The 16,152-nt window shown below is 57.8% G+C and overlaps 1 protein-coding gene across 3 annotated transcripts; it reads left to right on the top strand.

Annotated features, from left to right (window-relative positions):
• Nucleotides 1–4,291: 4,291 nt before the first annotated feature.
• Nucleotides 4,292–15,957, top strand: TUFM (Tu translation elongation factor, mitochondrial). Of its 3 annotated transcripts, XR_009275907.1 has the most exons (12): nucleotides 4,292–4,342; nucleotides 4,600–4,634; nucleotides 5,380–5,491; nucleotides 6,961–7,127; nucleotides 7,742–7,846; nucleotides 9,277–9,441; nucleotides 9,938–10,070; nucleotides 10,881–10,985; nucleotides 12,735–12,886; nucleotides 14,087–14,206; nucleotides 15,275–15,510; nucleotides 15,555–15,957. XR_009275907.1 is itself a non-coding variant. In XM_058823084.1 (11 exons), the coding sequence occupies exons 1-11, from the start codon at nucleotides 4,300–4,302 to the stop codon at nucleotides 15,446–15,448; spliced, it is 1,311 nt and encodes a 436-aa protein (XP_058679067.1). In that variant the 5' UTR covers nucleotides 4,292–4,299; the 3' UTR covers nucleotides 15,449–15,957. The 3 variants fall into 3 exon arrangements, 2 of the variants coding, with proteins under 2 accessions (XP_058679067.1, XP_058679069.1); XM_058823084.1 differs by having other exon boundaries at nucleotides 15,275–15,957; XM_058823086.1 differs by lacking the exons at nucleotides 15,275–15,510; nucleotides 15,555–15,957 and adding an exon at nucleotides 14,980–15,174.
• The last annotated feature ends 195 nt before the right edge of the window (nucleotides 15,958–16,152 follow it).

The raw sequence follows: 16,152 nt of genomic DNA, 5'->3' as shown, positions 1-16,152 counted from the left end.
CCTCCAGGCGGCTCCACCCCAGCCCCGCCCCCACCATCATGGCCGCCGCCATCGCCTCGTAGGGGCCCCCTGCAATGGGGGGGGAGGGGGCGTCAGAAACAATGGGGGCGGGGTGAAGCGCACAGGCCCCGCCTCCCGTCCTTTACAGGCCCCGCCCCATCCTTTACAGGCCCCGCCCCCCACCATTAAACACGCCCCGCCCACACCGAGCTCCTCCCCCACCGCATTTCCCACCCCTCCCCCACCCCATCTATGGCCCCTCCCCACCCCATGTTTAGCCCCGCCCCCTCCATCCAGCGTTACCTGCCCCTCCCCCCATCATGGCGGCGCGTTCTCGTAGCTCCCTGTGGGAGGGGGCGGGGCAAAAACGGGGCGGGGTCAGACCAAGGTGAGTGGGAGGGGCCTCCGCAGGCCACGCCTCCCAAGCAGGCCACGCCCCCACGCACATCAAACCTCTCCCTCACCCACCACAGGCCAACGCCCCCGTTCACCCCAGGCCCACGCCCCTCCGCAGGCCCCGCCCCCTCACCGCTGTCGGGCTCTCGTAGCCTTCGTCCCCCTCCCCCTCCTCATCATCATCGACGTCATCGGGCGGGGGGCGGGGCTGGGCCGCGGGGGGGGCGGGGCCTGACGGGGAGGGGCAAAGGGGGAAACAAAAATTTGGGGGATTTTGGGAAACTTTGGGTTATTTGGAGGGATTGTTTTGGGTTATTTTTTGGGTTCATTCCGGGTTACTTTGGGGTATTTTTTGGTTTAATTTCGCGTTATTTTGGGTCGCTAACCTGAAAGCTTCCCGTAGGGATTTTGGGGAGATTTTGGGTTGTTTTGGAGGATTATTTTGGGGTTAATTCTGGGTTATTCTGGGCCACTCACCTGAGATGTTCCTGTAGAGATTTTGGGGTATTTTGAGGGGATTTGGGGTTTTCTTTCAGGGGTATTTTTTGGCATACTTTGGGGTTGTTTTTGGGTTGATTTCGGGTTATTTTGGGGATAATTTTGGGTTATTTTGGGTGATACTTTGGGGTTGTTTTTGGGTTGATTTCGGGTTGTTTTGGGTCACTCACCCGAGATGTTCCCGTAGGGATTTTGGGGCTCCGGGGGCGACGCCCGAAAAAACCTGGGGGGGGGGGGGGGGGAGAGATGGGGGAGGGGTCTCGAGGCTGCCCCTCCCCCACCGACCCCCTCCGCCATTGACCCCGCCCCCCAAATAAACCCCGCCCCCTCCCGCCAAAATAACCCCCGACACTTTCCCCAAATAGCCCCGCCCCACCCCACAGAGCCCCGCCCCCACCCCACAGAGCCCCGCCCCCACCTCCGCGCCGCCTCCCTCCGGACCCTTCGGCGCTTCCGGTTCCGCAGGGCTGGGGGGGGAGGGGAAATTTGGGGGGGGGGGAGGGGCTGGGCTTGCCCCACCCCCCCAAAAAACGCGGCCGGGACCGCCAAAATTCGAGACCCCCCCACCCCGATTTTGGGGCTGAAATCCCAAAATTTCGGGGTCCTGACCCCCCCCCCCCCCCCCAGTGCTGCCCCCGCCCCAAATTTTGGGTGCAAATCCCCAAATTTGGATCCCAGACCCTAAAATTTTGGCTCCAAACCCCCCAAATTTTGGCTCCAACCCCCCCAAATTTTGCTACAAACCCCCCAAATTTGGCTACAAACCCCCCAAATTTTGGTTCCCACCCCCAAACTTGCACTCCCAGCCCCCAAATTTGGTTCCCCCACCCCCAAATTCTGGCAGCAAATCCCCAAATTTTGTTCTCCAGTCCCCAATTTTGAGTTCTGGTCCCCAAATTTTCATTCCCAGGCCCCGATTTTGGCTGCAAGTCTCGCAGTTTTAACTGCCGCCCCCCAAAATTTTCTCTCTGACCCCCAATTTTTGGTTCCCACCCCCAAACTTTAGATTTCAGTCCCCAAATTTTGGCGCTAAGTCCCCAGTTTTGGCTCCAAATCCCAAATTTGGGTTCTCAGCCACCCCAAACTCAGACCCCAAACCCCCAAATCCGGATCCAACCCCCCAAATTTCAATCCTATTGCCCAAATTCGGCTCCCACCCCCGAAATTCAGACCCCAGCCCCCCCCCCCAAATTCGGGGTCTCACCTCGGTGGCCGCAGGTGCAGCCCCACCAGGACGGCCCCGCCCAGCCCCAGGTAAGCGGCGCCAAAACCCCCAGGGACCCCCCCAGGGACCCCCCCGGGACCCCCACGGGGACCCCCACGGGCCTGGGGGGAGGGGCGGGGTCAGCGCGGGGGGGAGGGGCACCGCGGGACCCCGCCCCACCCCCCACAAAAAAAAAAAAAAAAAATCAGAAAAGAAAAACCCAAAATAGCCCAAAATCCCCCCCAAAAAATCCACCAAATCCCACCCAAAAACCACCCCAAATCCCCCCCCAAAATACTCCAAAATCCTCCCCAAAACCCACCCAAAACCTCCCAAAAACCACCCAAAATCCTCCCCAAAAACCCCCAAAATACCCCAAAATCCTGCCCAAAAAACCACCCAAAAAAATCCCCAAAACCTCACCCGGAGCTGCCCCAAAACCTCCCGCCAAAAACCAGCCAAATTCCGCCCGAAAAAATCCCCAAAATCCCCCCAAATCTGAACCCCAAATCCCACGCTTAAGGCCCCAAAATGTCCCCCGAAAAAAGCCCCCCAAAACCTGAAAACGGCCCCAAAAAATCCCCAAAATCCCACCCGGAACCGCCCCAAAATCCGCTGCCCGAAACTCCCCAAATTCTCGCCCTTATCCCCCAAAATGTCGCACAGAAACAAACCCCAAATCCCGCCGTTAACACCCCAAATCTGCTGCCCCAAAATCCACCCAAAAACCCCCCCAAAAACTGAAAAAAAAATCCCAAATTCTCCCCAAAATTTCCCAAATCTCACAAATCCCCCAAACCCCCTAAAATCACGTAAATTACCCCAGAAAATCCCCCCAAAATTGTCAAAAAATCCCAAAATCTCCCCAAAAACACCAAAACCCCCCGAAATCCCCCAAATCCCTCAAAACCCCCGCAAAAATCCCAAAAAAATCCCAAAACCCCCCCAAAAAATCCCCGAAAATTACATCTTTTCTCCCCCCCCAAAAAAATCCCCGAAAATTACGAATTTCCCCCCAAAAAATCCCCCCAAAAATTGCAAAAAAATTACCAACCCCCCCCCCAAAATACCAAACACCCCCAAACCCCCCGAAACACCCCAAACCCCCCCCCAAAAAATCCCCAAAAAATCCAAGCCCCCCACCCCAAAATCCCCGAATTTCCCCAATTCCCCCCAAATTTTCGCGCCCCCCCCCTCACCTCCCGGCGGGGGGCGGGGCTGCAGCGCCGCCCCTCCCCCCCCCCACTCGCTGCCGTTTTCCCGCGCTCCGGGGGTCGCGGCCGCCCCTCCCCCCCCGGCCCCCCGCCCCTCCCCCACGGCCGCGAGCGCCGCCAGGACCCCCCAGAGCGCGCGCATCGCCGTGACGTCACACACGGAGCCCCCCCCCCCAGCACCGGCGTGACGTCATCTCCGCCGGGGGAAACCCCCGGAGCGTGACGGGGCCGCCCCCTGGGGGGTGTGACGTCATCTCCCCTGGGAACCCCCCCCCCCCCCGGAGCGTGACGGGGCCGCCCCTCCCCCACCCCCCAAACACCCCCCCAAAAAAAAATACTCCAAAATTTTGGAGAGATTTGGGAAAACTTTGGGCGGTTTCGGGGGAAATTTTGGGGGATTTGCGGGGGAATTTTTGAGGGGGTTTTTGGGGGACATTTTGGGGTACTTTGGGGGGATTTTGAAGGGATTTTGGTGGATTTGGGGGGTCTGGTAAATTTTGGGGAGATTTGAGGGAATTTTGGGGGGGATTTTGAGGCGTTTTGAGCTTATATTGTTTTTTAGTTGTTAATATAGAGATTTGGGGGGGGGAGTTGGTGATTTTGGCTGTTTGATTTTTTTTTTTTTTTAATTTTATTTTTGGGGTTTTGGGGGCTTTGTAGGAGGGGGGGCAGTTCCTGTCACAGGAGGAACTGAGAAAAGCGGGGGAGGGGCAGAATTGGGGGGCTCTTTGGGGGATTTTGGAGCATTTTGGGTGTTTGAGAAGGCAAAGAAACCCTCAACGTGCCCTGCTGGGCCAGCAGAGTCATTTGGGGCGATTTCCCGCGATTTTGGGGCTCCCGGGAGGTTTTTCTGGCACCCCCCCCACTCGGAGTCCTCCAAGACCACCGAGTTGAGTCCTCCGGGGCGGCCAGAGCGGCGCGCGGGAAAGCGGGCGGGAGGCGGGGCCGGAAGCCGCCTCAGGGGCACTTCCGGCGCGGCGGAGCAAGATGGCGGCGTGCGCGGCGCTGCTGCTGCGCGGGGCCCTCGCGGGTGCGGCGGAATTTGGGGCGAATTTCGCGGATTTTGGGGCTTTTTGGGGAGAATTCGGGCAAGATGGGGGGTGGGGAGAGGCTGGGGGAGGGGAGGGGGGGGAGGGGAAGGCGGGGGGTGAAGGTCACGGGGGGGCGGGGCCGGCGGGGTCACCCCAAAATCGCCGCAATTGGCCCCAAAATGGGCCCGGAATTGCCGAAAATCCCCGAAATTCGCCCCAAAATCCTCAGTTTTATTTCATTTATCCCCTTCTGCAGGTGTTCGCGGCCGAGGGCTCCGCGTCCTGAGCACGGTGAGCGGCGCTTGCAGGGAGATTTGGGGAGATTTGAAGAATTTGGGGCATTTTGAGGGAATTTTGGTTTTTTTTTAAATTCACGTTTTACCGCTCTTGGGCTGGGAGGTTTTTTTGAGGAGATTTTGCAAGTTTTTTGGGAATTTTTGGGGGGGATTTCAAGGTTTTTGGTGGGGGATTTTGGGGTTTTTTTAGGGGAATTTCAGGGGGACTTTGGGGACTTTTTGCGGGTTTTTTTAATGGTTTTTTGGTGTTTTTTTTGGGGGCATTTTCAGTGTTTTTGTGTCCGCTGACCCCTCCCCAATTTGGGGATTTTTTAGGGTTTTTTGGGGGGAATTTCAGGGATTTTTGAAGATTTTTTTTCCTGGGCTTTTTGGGGGGATTTTGGGGTTTTTCTGTGGGTGTTTTTTGGGGTTATTTTCAGTGTTTTTGTGTCCGCAGACCCCTCCCCAATTTGGGGTTTTTGGGGGGAATTTCAAGGATTTTTTTGCCATTTTTTTTTCCTGAGTTTTTTTTAGGTGGATTTTGGTTTTTCTGCGAGGATTTTTTTGGGTTCGTTTTTGGTGGTTTTGGGTCCCCTGACCCCTCCCCAATTTGGGATTTTTTGGGGAGTTTTTGAGGGAATTTCAGGTTTTTTTTGTGGGTTTTTTTAACAGGCTTTTTTTTTTGTGATATTTGGGGGGATTTTGGGGGTGTTTCTGTGGGGGCTTTTTTGGGTTCATTTTCGGCGTTTTTGGGTCCCCAGGCCCCCCCCAAGGCCAAGGTCGCCTTCGTGAGGGACAAACCCCACCTGAACGTGGGCACCATCGGGCACGTGGACCATGGGAAAACCACCCTGACCGCTGCCATCACCAAAGGTGGGACTGGAATTGGGGCGAGAAACGGGGAAATTGGGAAAAAACTGCAAAAAACGGCGTTAAAATGGGAAAAAACGGGGTTAAAATGGCCAAAAATGGGTAAAAATGGGGTTAAAATAGAGAAAAACGGGGTTGAACGTGGCAAGACCGCCCTGACTGCTGCCATCACCAAAGGGGAGAGAGAAATTGGGGTGAAAAATGGAGAAATTGGGAAAAAACGGGAAAAATGGGGTTAAAATAGCCAAAAATGGGGAAAACTGGGGTAAAATTTGTGTTAAAATAGAGAAAAACGGGGTTGAACGTGGCAAGACCACCCTGACTGCTGCAGTCAGTTAAGGTGCGACCGAAATGGGGTAAAAATGGGAAAAAATGGGAAAAACAGGGTTGAAATAGAGACCATGGCGAAAAAGGGGAAAAAGCAGGGAAAAACGGACAAAATGGGTAAAAATGGGTTTAAAATAGAGAAAACTGGGGTTACACTGGGGGCACAGCAGGAGCAGCCTGGCAGCTGCCCTCAGCAAGGGTAAAATGGGGTAAAAACAGGGAGAAATGGGAAAATTGGGGTTGGAACAAAGTAAAACAGGGAAAATTGGGGGGGTTTCTGGGGCCGATTCTGGGGTTTTTGGGGTAAAGTTTGGGGTGAATTTGGAGAGCTCTGAGGTGAGTTTTGGGACGAATTTTGGGGGTTTTGGAGGTGAATTTTGGGGTAAATTTCGGGACGTTTGGAGTGAATTCCTAGGGCGAATTTTGGCATGCGTTTTGGGGTAAACCTGGGGGTTTTGAGGTGAATTTTGGTATGAATTCTGGGGGCTTTGGGGTGAGTTTTGGGATGAATTCCAGGGTTTTTTTGGGTAAATTTTGGAGTGCGTTTTGGGGTAAGTTCAGGGGGTTTTTGGGGTGATTTCTGGGGTAAATTTCAGGGATTTTAATGGTAAATTTTGGGGTGAATCTGGAGGGTTTTGGGGTGAGTTTTGTGATGAGTCCCAGGGGATTTTGGGGGTGAATTCTGGAAGTTTTGGGGTGAATTTTAGGGTGAATTTTCAGATTTTTGGGGTAAAGTTTGGGCTTTTTGGGGTAAATTTGTAGGTTTTGGGGTGATTTCTGAGGTTAATCCTGGGGGCTTTGGGGTAAATTTTGGGGTGTATTTGGGGGTAAATTCTGGGGGTTTTGGGGTGAATTTTGGGGTGAATTCCGGGGATTTTGGGTTCAGGGGGTTCTGTAGATTTCAGAGGTGATTTTGGGGGGGTCGTTAATAATTTTGGGGTGTCATTGGTTATTTTTTGGACCCCTGCCCCAGTGTTATCAGCGGGGGGCGGGGCCGGATCTGAGCTCGATTTTGGTGTGAATTTTGGGGTTTTTGGTGAGAATTTCAGAATTTTTGTTGTTTGAATTTTGGGATTTTTGGGTTCGGGGGGGGGATCACTGACGTTTTGGGGTTAATTAATGATTTTTTGGGACCCCTGCCGCAGTGTTATCAGCGGGGGGCGGGGCCCAGTTCCGCCCCTACGAGGAGATTGACAGCGCCCCCGAGGAGAAGGCGCGGGGCATCACCATCAACGCTGCCCACGTGGAGTACAGCACCCCCAAGCGGCACTACGCCCACACCGACTGCCCGGGGCACGCCGACTACGTCAAGGTGGGGCTTCCCCAAAAAAACCCCGAGTTTTTGGGGGTAAAAATTCGAGTTTTGGGCAAAAAAATCCCGTGGGAAAGCGAATTTTGGTGGTGGCGCCACCCGGTGGTGGCTGCGGGAACTGCAGGGGGAGCGCCGGGGTTGGCGCCAAAAATCCCCAAAAAAACCTCAGAAAAACCCCGGGTTGGGTACCCCAAAAATCACCAAAAAATCCCCAAAATTCCCCCCCCCCCCCCCCCCCCCAAATCTCTAAGGAATCGCGTCTTGGTTATCCCAAAAATCCCCTAAAATATCTCGAAGAAATCCCACAAATTCCCCCCAAAATCCCCCCAAAAATTCCCCCTGAAGTCGCCCAAAAAATTCCCCAAAATTTCCCCCTGGAATCTCCCGAAATTCCCCAAAAAGTCCCCCAAAATTCCAGAAAAAAACCCACCCAAAAATTCCCCCAAAATTTCCCCCCAAAAATTCCAGGAAAAATCCCCCAAATTCCAAAAAAGTCCCCCCAAAATTCCCCAAAAAATCCCCAAAATTTTCCCAAAAATCCCCGGAGTTTCCCCAGACCCTCCCGAATTTCCCGACTTCCCCGAACGACCCGAAATCGCCGTTTCTGCCCCCAGAACATGATCACGGGCACCGCGCCCCTGGACGGCGTCATCCTCGTGGTGGCCGCGACCGACGGGCAGATGCCGCAGACCCGCGAGCACCTGCTATTGGCCAGACAGGTGAGAAGGGGCGGGGCCAGGTGTGACAGGTGTGATACAGGTGTGTGACAGGTGTCAGTCAGGTCAGACACAGCAGATGCCGCAGACCCGCGAGCACCTGCTATTGGCCAGACAGGTGAGAAGGGGCGGGGCCAGGTGTGACAGGTGTGATACAGGTGTGTGACAGGTGTCAGTCAGGTCAGACACAGCAGATGCCGCAGACCCGTGAGCACCTGCTATTGGCCAGACAGGTGAGAAGGGGCGGGGCCAGGTGTGACAGGTGTGATACAGGTGTGTGACAGGTGTCAGGTCAGACACAGCAGATGCCGCAGACCCGCGAGCACCTGCTATTGGCCAGGCAGGTGAGAAGGGGCGGGGCCAGGTGCAGGGGGCGGGGCCAGGTGTGATACAGGTGTGTGACAGGTGTCAGGTCAGACACAGCAGATGCCGCAGACCCGCGAGCACCTGCTATTGGCCAGACAGGTGAGAAGGGGCGGGGCCAGGTGTGATACAGGCGTGACAGGCGTGTGACAGGTGTCAGTCAGGTCAGACACAGTAGATGCCGCAGACCCGCGAGCACCTGCTATTGGCCAGACAGGTGAGAAGGGGCGGGGCCAGGTGCAGGGGGCGGGGCCAGGTGTGACAGGTGTGATACAGGTGTGTGACAGGTGTCAGGTCAGACACAGCAGATGCCGCAGACCCGCGAGCACCTGCTATTGGCCAGACAGGTGAGAAGGGGCGGGGCCAGGTGTGACAGGTGTGATACAGGTGTGTGACAGGTGTCAGTCAGGTCAGACACAGCAGATGCCGCAGACCCGTGAGCACCTGCTATTGGCCAGGCAGGTGAGAAGGGGGTGTGGCCAGGTGTGACAGGTGTGATACAGGTGTGTGACAGGTGTCAGGTCAGACACAGCAGATGCTGCAGACCCGCGAGCACCTGCTATTGGCCAGGCAGGTGAGAAGGGGCGGGGCCAGGTGATAAATGGGCGTGGCCCGGTGTGACAGGTGTGAGGTCAAACAGGTGAGACACCGTACCTGGTGCTGGCCAGACAGGTGACGTTCGTGCGGTCGCACAGGTAAAGGGGCGTGGCCAGAGCAGCTCCACTGCCTCCCATTGGCTGCATTCCCGTGGTGGAAGGGGGCGTGGCCTCACTTGTCTTACCTGTGTGTCACCTGCCCAGGTGGGCGTGCGCCATGCCGTGCGTGGTGTACCTGAACGAGGCGGACGCGGTGCCGGACCCGGGGCTGGGTTGGGTTGGGTTGGGTTACAGGTGTGCTAGGGTCTATCCCCGGTGTCTCACCTGTCTCACCTGCCCAGGTGGGCGTGCGCCACGTTGTGGTTTACCTGAACAGGGCGGACGCGGTGCCGGACCCGGGGCTGCGTTGGGTTGGGTTGGGTTAGAGCTGCGTTAAGGTGTATCCCTGACCCCTCACCTGTCTCACCTGCCCAGGTGGGCGTGCGCCACGTCGTGGTGTACCTGAACAAGGCGGACGCGGTGCCGGACCCGGAGCTGCTGCCCCTGGTGGAGCTCGAGGTGCGGGAGCTGCTCAGCGAGTTCGGCTTCGACGGAGAGAAAACGCCCGTGGTGGCGGGGTCGGCGCTGTGTGCGCTGCAGGTACACCTGGGCGCACCTGGGCGCACCTGGGCACACCTGGGATTGATAACTGACCAATGGGAACTGGTACTGACCGTTACTGATCAATAGTGATTGATACAGATCAATGCACCAAACGCCCGTGGTGGCGGGGTGGGCACCGTGTGCATTACAGGTAACACCTCGGCACACCTGGGCACACCTGGGCACCAATGGGAACAGCTACAGATCAATGGGGACCAATAGAGATCAATGGGGACCCATAGAGATCAATGCACCAAACGCCCGTGGTGGCGGGGTGGCCACCGTGTGCATTACAGGTAACACCTGGGCACACCTGGGCACACCTGAGGGGTCACGGGAACACGTAGGAAGCAATGGGAGCAGCCAGGGATCAATGACTGATCAATAATGATCAACTCAGTAAACCCCTGTGTTACCTGTGTGTCCTCACCTGTCCGCCACCTGTGTGTCACCTGTGTGTCCCTCACCTGTCCCACCTGTCCCACCTGTGCAGGACCGAGACCCCGAGCTGGGCCTGAACTCCATCCTGAAGCTGCTCGAGGCCGTGGACTCGCACATCCCCCAGCCCCCGCGGGACCTGGAGCGGCCCTGCCTGCTGCCCATCGAGGCCGTGCACTCCATTCCAGGTGAGACACACCTGTACACACCTGAGACACACCTGTACACACCTGTACAGCACTGTTATAGCGCTCATACATCATCTGTCACACCTGTGTCACACCTGTGTCACACCTGTGTCGCTGTCCCTGCCTGCTGCCCATCGAGGCCGTGCACTCCATTCCAGGTGAGACACACCTGAGACACACCTGAGACACACCTGTACACACCTGTACACACCTGTACAGCACTGTTATAGCGCTCATACATCATCTGTCACACCTGTGCCGCTGTCCCTGCCTGCTGCCCATCGAGGCCGTGCACTCCGTTCCAGGTGAACTCACCTGTACACACCTGTGTGACACCTGTGCAGCACTGTTACAGCACTTACACATCATCTGTCACACCTGTGTCACACCTGTGTCACACCTGTGTCGCTGTCCCTGCCTGCTGCCCATCGAGGCCGTGCACTCCATTCCAGGTGAACTCACCTGTGTGACACCTGGCGCACCTGTGATACACCTGTCTCACCTTTACAGCTCCTTTACGGCATTTTTGCAATACCTGTTGTACCTGTGCCACACCTGTGTGTCACCTGTCTGACCCTCACCTGTCTGACTCTCACCTGCCAGGGCGTGGCACGGTGGTCACGGGCACCTGGAGCGTGGAACGACCCCATACCTGTCACACCTGACCCTATACCTATCACCCCTGACCCCATACCTGTCACACCTGACCCTCACCTGTCACACCTGACCCTCACCTGTCACACCTGACCCTTACCTGTCTCACCTGACCCTCACCTGTCTCACCTGACCCTCACCTGTCTCACCTGCCAGGGCGTGGCACGGTGGTCACGGGCACTCTGGAGCGCGGAACTCTCCGGAAGGGCGATGAGGTGGAGCTGCTGGGCTACGGGCGGCACCTGCGATCCACAGTGACCGGTGAGTGACCAATGAGTGACCACTGAGTGACCACACTGACCACCGAGTGACCACACTGACCACTGAGTGGCCACACTGACCACTGAGTGACCAATGAGTGACCACACTGACCACTGAGCGACCACACTGACCACTGACCCGTAACTGACCTGTGAGTGACCACACTGACCACTGAGTGACCAATGAGTGACCACACTGACCACTGAGTGACCACACTGACCACTGAGTGACCAATGAGTGACCACACTGACCACTGAGTGACCACTGAGCGACCACACTGACCACTGAGTGACCACACTGACCACTGAGTGACCAATGAGTGACCACACTGACCAATGAGTGACCACACTGACCACTGAGTGACCACTGAGTGACCACACTGACCACTGAGTGACCACACTGACCACTGAGTGACCACTGAGTGACCACACTGACCACTGACCCGTAACTGACCTGTGAGTGACCACACTGACCACTGAGTGACCACTGATCACACACTGACCAATGACTGACCAGCGTGGAGCTGCTGGGCTACGGCCGGCACCTGCGATCCACAGTGACCGCTGAGTGACCGCTGAGTGACCACTGAGTGACCACTGATCACACACTGACCACTGAGTGACCTGTGAGTGACCACTGAGTGACCTGTGAGTGACCACACTGACCTGTGAGTGACCGGGGTGGAGCTGCTGGGCTGCGGCCAGCACCTGCGATCCACAGTGACCGCTGAGTGACCACTGAGTGACCACTGAGTGACCGCTGACCCCATAGATCCCCCATTTCACCCCATAAATGATATAAAACATTGCATTTCACAGGGATTGAGCTGTGCCACAGCAGCCTGGGGGCGCCCGAGGCCGGGGACAGCCCAGGGGCGCTGCTGGGGGGCTGCGCCGTGGGGACGTGCGCCCCATAGACCCCATAGACCCCACATTGCACCCCACAGACCCCACATTGCACCCCATAGATCCCGCATTGCACCCCATAGACCCCATAGACCCCACATTGCACCCCATAGACCCCGCATTGCACCCCATAGACCCCATAGACCCCACATTGCACCCCATAGATCCCGCATTGCACCCCATAGACCCCATAGACCCCACATTGCACCCCACAGACCCCACATTGCACCCCATAGACCCCACATTGCACCCCATAGACCCCACATTGCACCCCATAGATCCCGCATTGCACCCCATAGACCCCATAGACCCCACATTGCACCCCATAGACCCCACATTGCACCCCATAGATCCCGCATTGCACCCCATAGACCCCATAGACCCCACATTGCACCCCACAGACCCCACATTGCACCCCACAGACCCCACATTGCACCCCATAGACCCCACATTGCACCCCATAGACCCCACATTGCACCCCATAGATCCCGCATTGCACCCCATAGACCCCATAGACCCCACATTGCACCCCATAGACCCCACATTGCACCCCATAGATCCCGCATTGCACCCCATAGACCCCATAGACCCCACATTGCACCCCACAGACCCCACATTGCACCCCATAGATCGCTATAAATTATATAAATTCAATATTTTATAGGGATTGAGATGTTCCACAGGAGCCTGGAGGCGGCCGGGGACAATCTGGGGGCGCTGCTGGGGGGCTGCGCCGCGAGGACGTGCGCCCCATAGACCCCATAGACCCCACATTTCACCCCATAGATCCCACATTTAACCCCATAGATCCCACATTTAACCCCATAATTGCCGTGTTTCACAGGCATTGAGATGTTCCACAAGAGCCTGGAGGTGGCCGAGGCCGGGGACAATCTGGGGGCGCTGCTGCGGGGTCTCCGCCGCGAGGACGTGCGCCGGGGCATGGTCGCGGCCCAGCCGGGGACGCTGCAGCCCCAGCAGAAGGTGGAGGCGCAGGTGGGCGCCCGCAGGTGGGGGGTTGTGGGGCGGGCGTGGGGCTGTGGCAGGATGTGGGGCCGGATTATGTGGGGCAGGATTTGGGGTTATTTGGGGCTGTTTGGGGGTGAATTTGGGGCAGGATTTGGGGTTATTTGGGGCTGTTTGGGGGTGAATTTGGGGTTATTTGGGGGTGGATTTGTGGTTATGTGGGGGTGGGTTTGGGGCGGGACTTGGGGTTATGTGGGGCACGGTTTGGGGCAGGTGTGGGGGGTTATAGGGGGCAGAATTTGGGGTTATTTGGGGGTGAATTTGGGGTTATGTGGGGGTGGGTTTGGGGTGGGATTTGGGGTTATGTGGGGCAGGGTTTGGGGCAGGTGTGAGGTCATTTGGGGGTGGATATAGGGCAGGATGTGGGGCAGGACTTGGGGTTATTTGGGGGTGGATATGGGGCAGGAGTTGGGGCAGGTGTGGGGCAGGATTGGGGTTACATGGGGCAGGATTTATAGCAGGTTTTAGGGCAGACTTTGGGGCAGGATTGGAGTTGTGTGGGGCAGGGTTTGGGGCAGGTGTGGGGCAGGACTGGAGTTATGTGGGGCAGGATTTAGAGCAGATTTTAGGGCAGGATTTGGGGCAGGATTGGGGTTATTTGGGGCACGCATGGGGCAGGATTTTGGGGCGCGATTGACGTTATTTGGGGCAGGTTTGGGGGTGTTAGGGGCAGGATTTATGACAGGCTGTGGGGCAGGATTTTGGGGCAGGATTGGGGTTATATGGGGCAGGATTTGGGGCAGGTGTGGGGCAGGATTGGGGTTACATGGGGCAGGATTTATAGCAGGTTTTAGGGCAAACTTTGGGGCAGGATTGGAGTTGTGTGGGGCAGGTGTGGGGCAGGACTGGAGTTATGTGGGGCAGGATTTAGAGCAGATTTTAGGGCAGGATTTGGGGCAGGATTGGGGTTATTTGGGGCAGGTGTGGGGCAGGATTTTGGGGCAGGATTGACGTTATTTGGGGCAGGATTTTGGGGCAGATTTGGGGGTGTTTGGGGCAGGATTTATGACAGGCTGTGGGGCAGGATTTTGGGGCAGGATCGGCATTATTTGCGGCAGATTTGGGTTTTTTTTGGGGCAGGATTTGGGTTAGGGGGGCTCGGGATGTGGGGCGGCCCCACGGGCCGTGAGTTAACTCTTTCCTGCCCGTTTTGCCCCCCCCCCCCCCCAGGTGTACGTGCTGTCCCCACAGGAGGGCGGGCGCCACAAACCCTTCGTGTCCCACTACGCACCTGTGATGTTCTCGCACACCTGGGACATCGCCTGCAGGGTGCTGCTGCCCCCCGGCAAGGTGAGATCTGTGGGGCTGGGGGGATCTGTGGGGCAGGGGGGATCTGTGGGGCTGGGGGGGATCTGTGGGGCTGGGGAATGTGGGGTCTGTGGGGTCTGTGGGTCCCATCGCGCACCTGTGGTGTTCTCGCACACCTGGGACATCGCCTGCAGGGTGCTGCTGCCCCCCGGCAAGGTGAGATCTGTGGGGCAGGGGGGGATCTGTGGGGACGGGAGGAATCTATGGGTCTCACCCCAAACATTTCTGCCCCACAGGATCTCGTGATGCCAGGCGAAGACGTGGCTGTGGGGCAGATGGGATTTGTGGGATCTGTGGGGTCTATGGGGCTGCTGTAACAGGATCTGTGGGTCTCACCCCACACATTTTCCCCCATGCTAGGATTTGGTGATGCCTGAGGAGGACGCGGCTGTGGGGCTGGGGGGATCTGTGGGGTCTGTGGGGCTGCTCTCACAGGATCTGTGGGGCTCACCCCACACATTTTCCCTCCATTTCAGGATTTGGTGAAGCCTGAGGAGGACGCGGCTGTGGGGCAGGGGGGTTTGTAGTGTCACTCTGTCAGGATTTATGGGTCTGGCAGAATTCATGGCACCTGTGGGTCTCACCCCACACATTTCTGCCCCACAGGAGCCGGTGATGCCGGGCAGGGACGCGGCGCTGACCCTTCTCTTGCGGCAGCCGATGGTGCTGCAGCCGGGCCAGCGCTCATGGGCTCTATGGAGTTTATGGGCTCTGTGGGGTCAGTGGGTCTCACCCCACACATTTCTGCCCCACAGGAGCCGGTGATGCCGGGCGAGGACGCCGCTCTCACCCTTCTCTTGCGGCAGCCGAGGGTGCTGGAGCAGGGCCAGCGCTCATGGGCTCTGTGGGGCTGATCTAACGCAATCTATGGGTCTGTGCCCCACAGGAGCTGGTGATGCCGGGCGAGGACGCGGCGTTGACGCTGCTGCTGAGGCAGCCGATGGTGCTGGAGCAGGGCCAGCGCTTCACGGGCTCTGTGGGGTCTATGGGGCTGCTGTAACGGGGTCAGTGGGCTCTGTGGGTCTCACCCCACACATTTCTGCCCCACAGGAGCTGGTGATGCCGGGCGAGGACGCGGCGCTGACGCTGCTGCTGCGGCAGCCGATGGTGCTGGAGCAGGGCCAGCGCTTCACGCTGCGCGACGGCGCCCGGACCATCGGCACCGGGGTGGTGGCCAAGGTGCTGCCCGTGGGGGAGGGGGACAGGGAGATCTCCTGGGGCTGACCCCGCCCACAAACGGCTGTGGCCACGCCCCCATTGCCGCCTGGCCACGCCCCCATTGCCGCCTGGCCCCGCCCCCATTGCCGCCTGGCCACGCCCCCATTGCCGCCTGGCCAGGGCGCTGCCTATGGGGGAGGGGGACGGGGCCTGACCACGCCCCCTCTGCGAGCCCCGCCCCCAACAGTCTGGCCCCGCCCCCCTTCCACTGAGCTCACCCATCCCCCCATCGCTGCCAATGGGGGTGACCACGCCCCCAAAACGGGCTGACCCCGCCCCCCATGGGGTGTGGCCCCACCCCCAGAGGCATTGACCCCTCCCACAAAGGGCTCGGCCCCTCCCCCTTCATGGGTTTAACCCCGCCCACACGTGGGTCAGCCCCTCCCCCATTTTAGGGGTCGGCCCCCAAAGGGGCGTGGTCAGTTCTAGAGGGGCGGGGTCAGTTCTAGAGGGGCGTGGTCAGTTCTAGAGGGGCGGGGTCAGTTCTAGAGGGGCGGGGTCAGCTCTAGAGGGGTGGGGTCAGTTCTGAGCCTTTCCAAAGGGGCGGGGATGGGGGGTGGGGTCTCTCTGTCAATCACGGTTCAGGGGGCGTGGCCACGCTGTTGCCCCTCCCCCAATAAAAGCTCCACCTCCGTTGTGGGTTTTTTTTTTTCATTTTTATTCCGTTTTCTAAGTTTTATTTTATTTTCATTTTTCCCTTTTTTTGGCCG

The sequence above is a fragment of the Ammospiza caudacuta genome, chromosome 37 (assembly GCF_027887145.1).
Source record: "Ammospiza caudacuta isolate bAmmCau1 chromosome 37, bAmmCau1.pri, whole genome shotgun sequence".
NCBI lineage: Eukaryota > Metazoa > Chordata > Aves > Passeriformes > Passerellidae > Ammospiza > Ammospiza caudacuta.
Note: the sequence above shows the minus strand (reverse complement) of the source record. Positions and strands in the feature narration are given on the sequence as shown.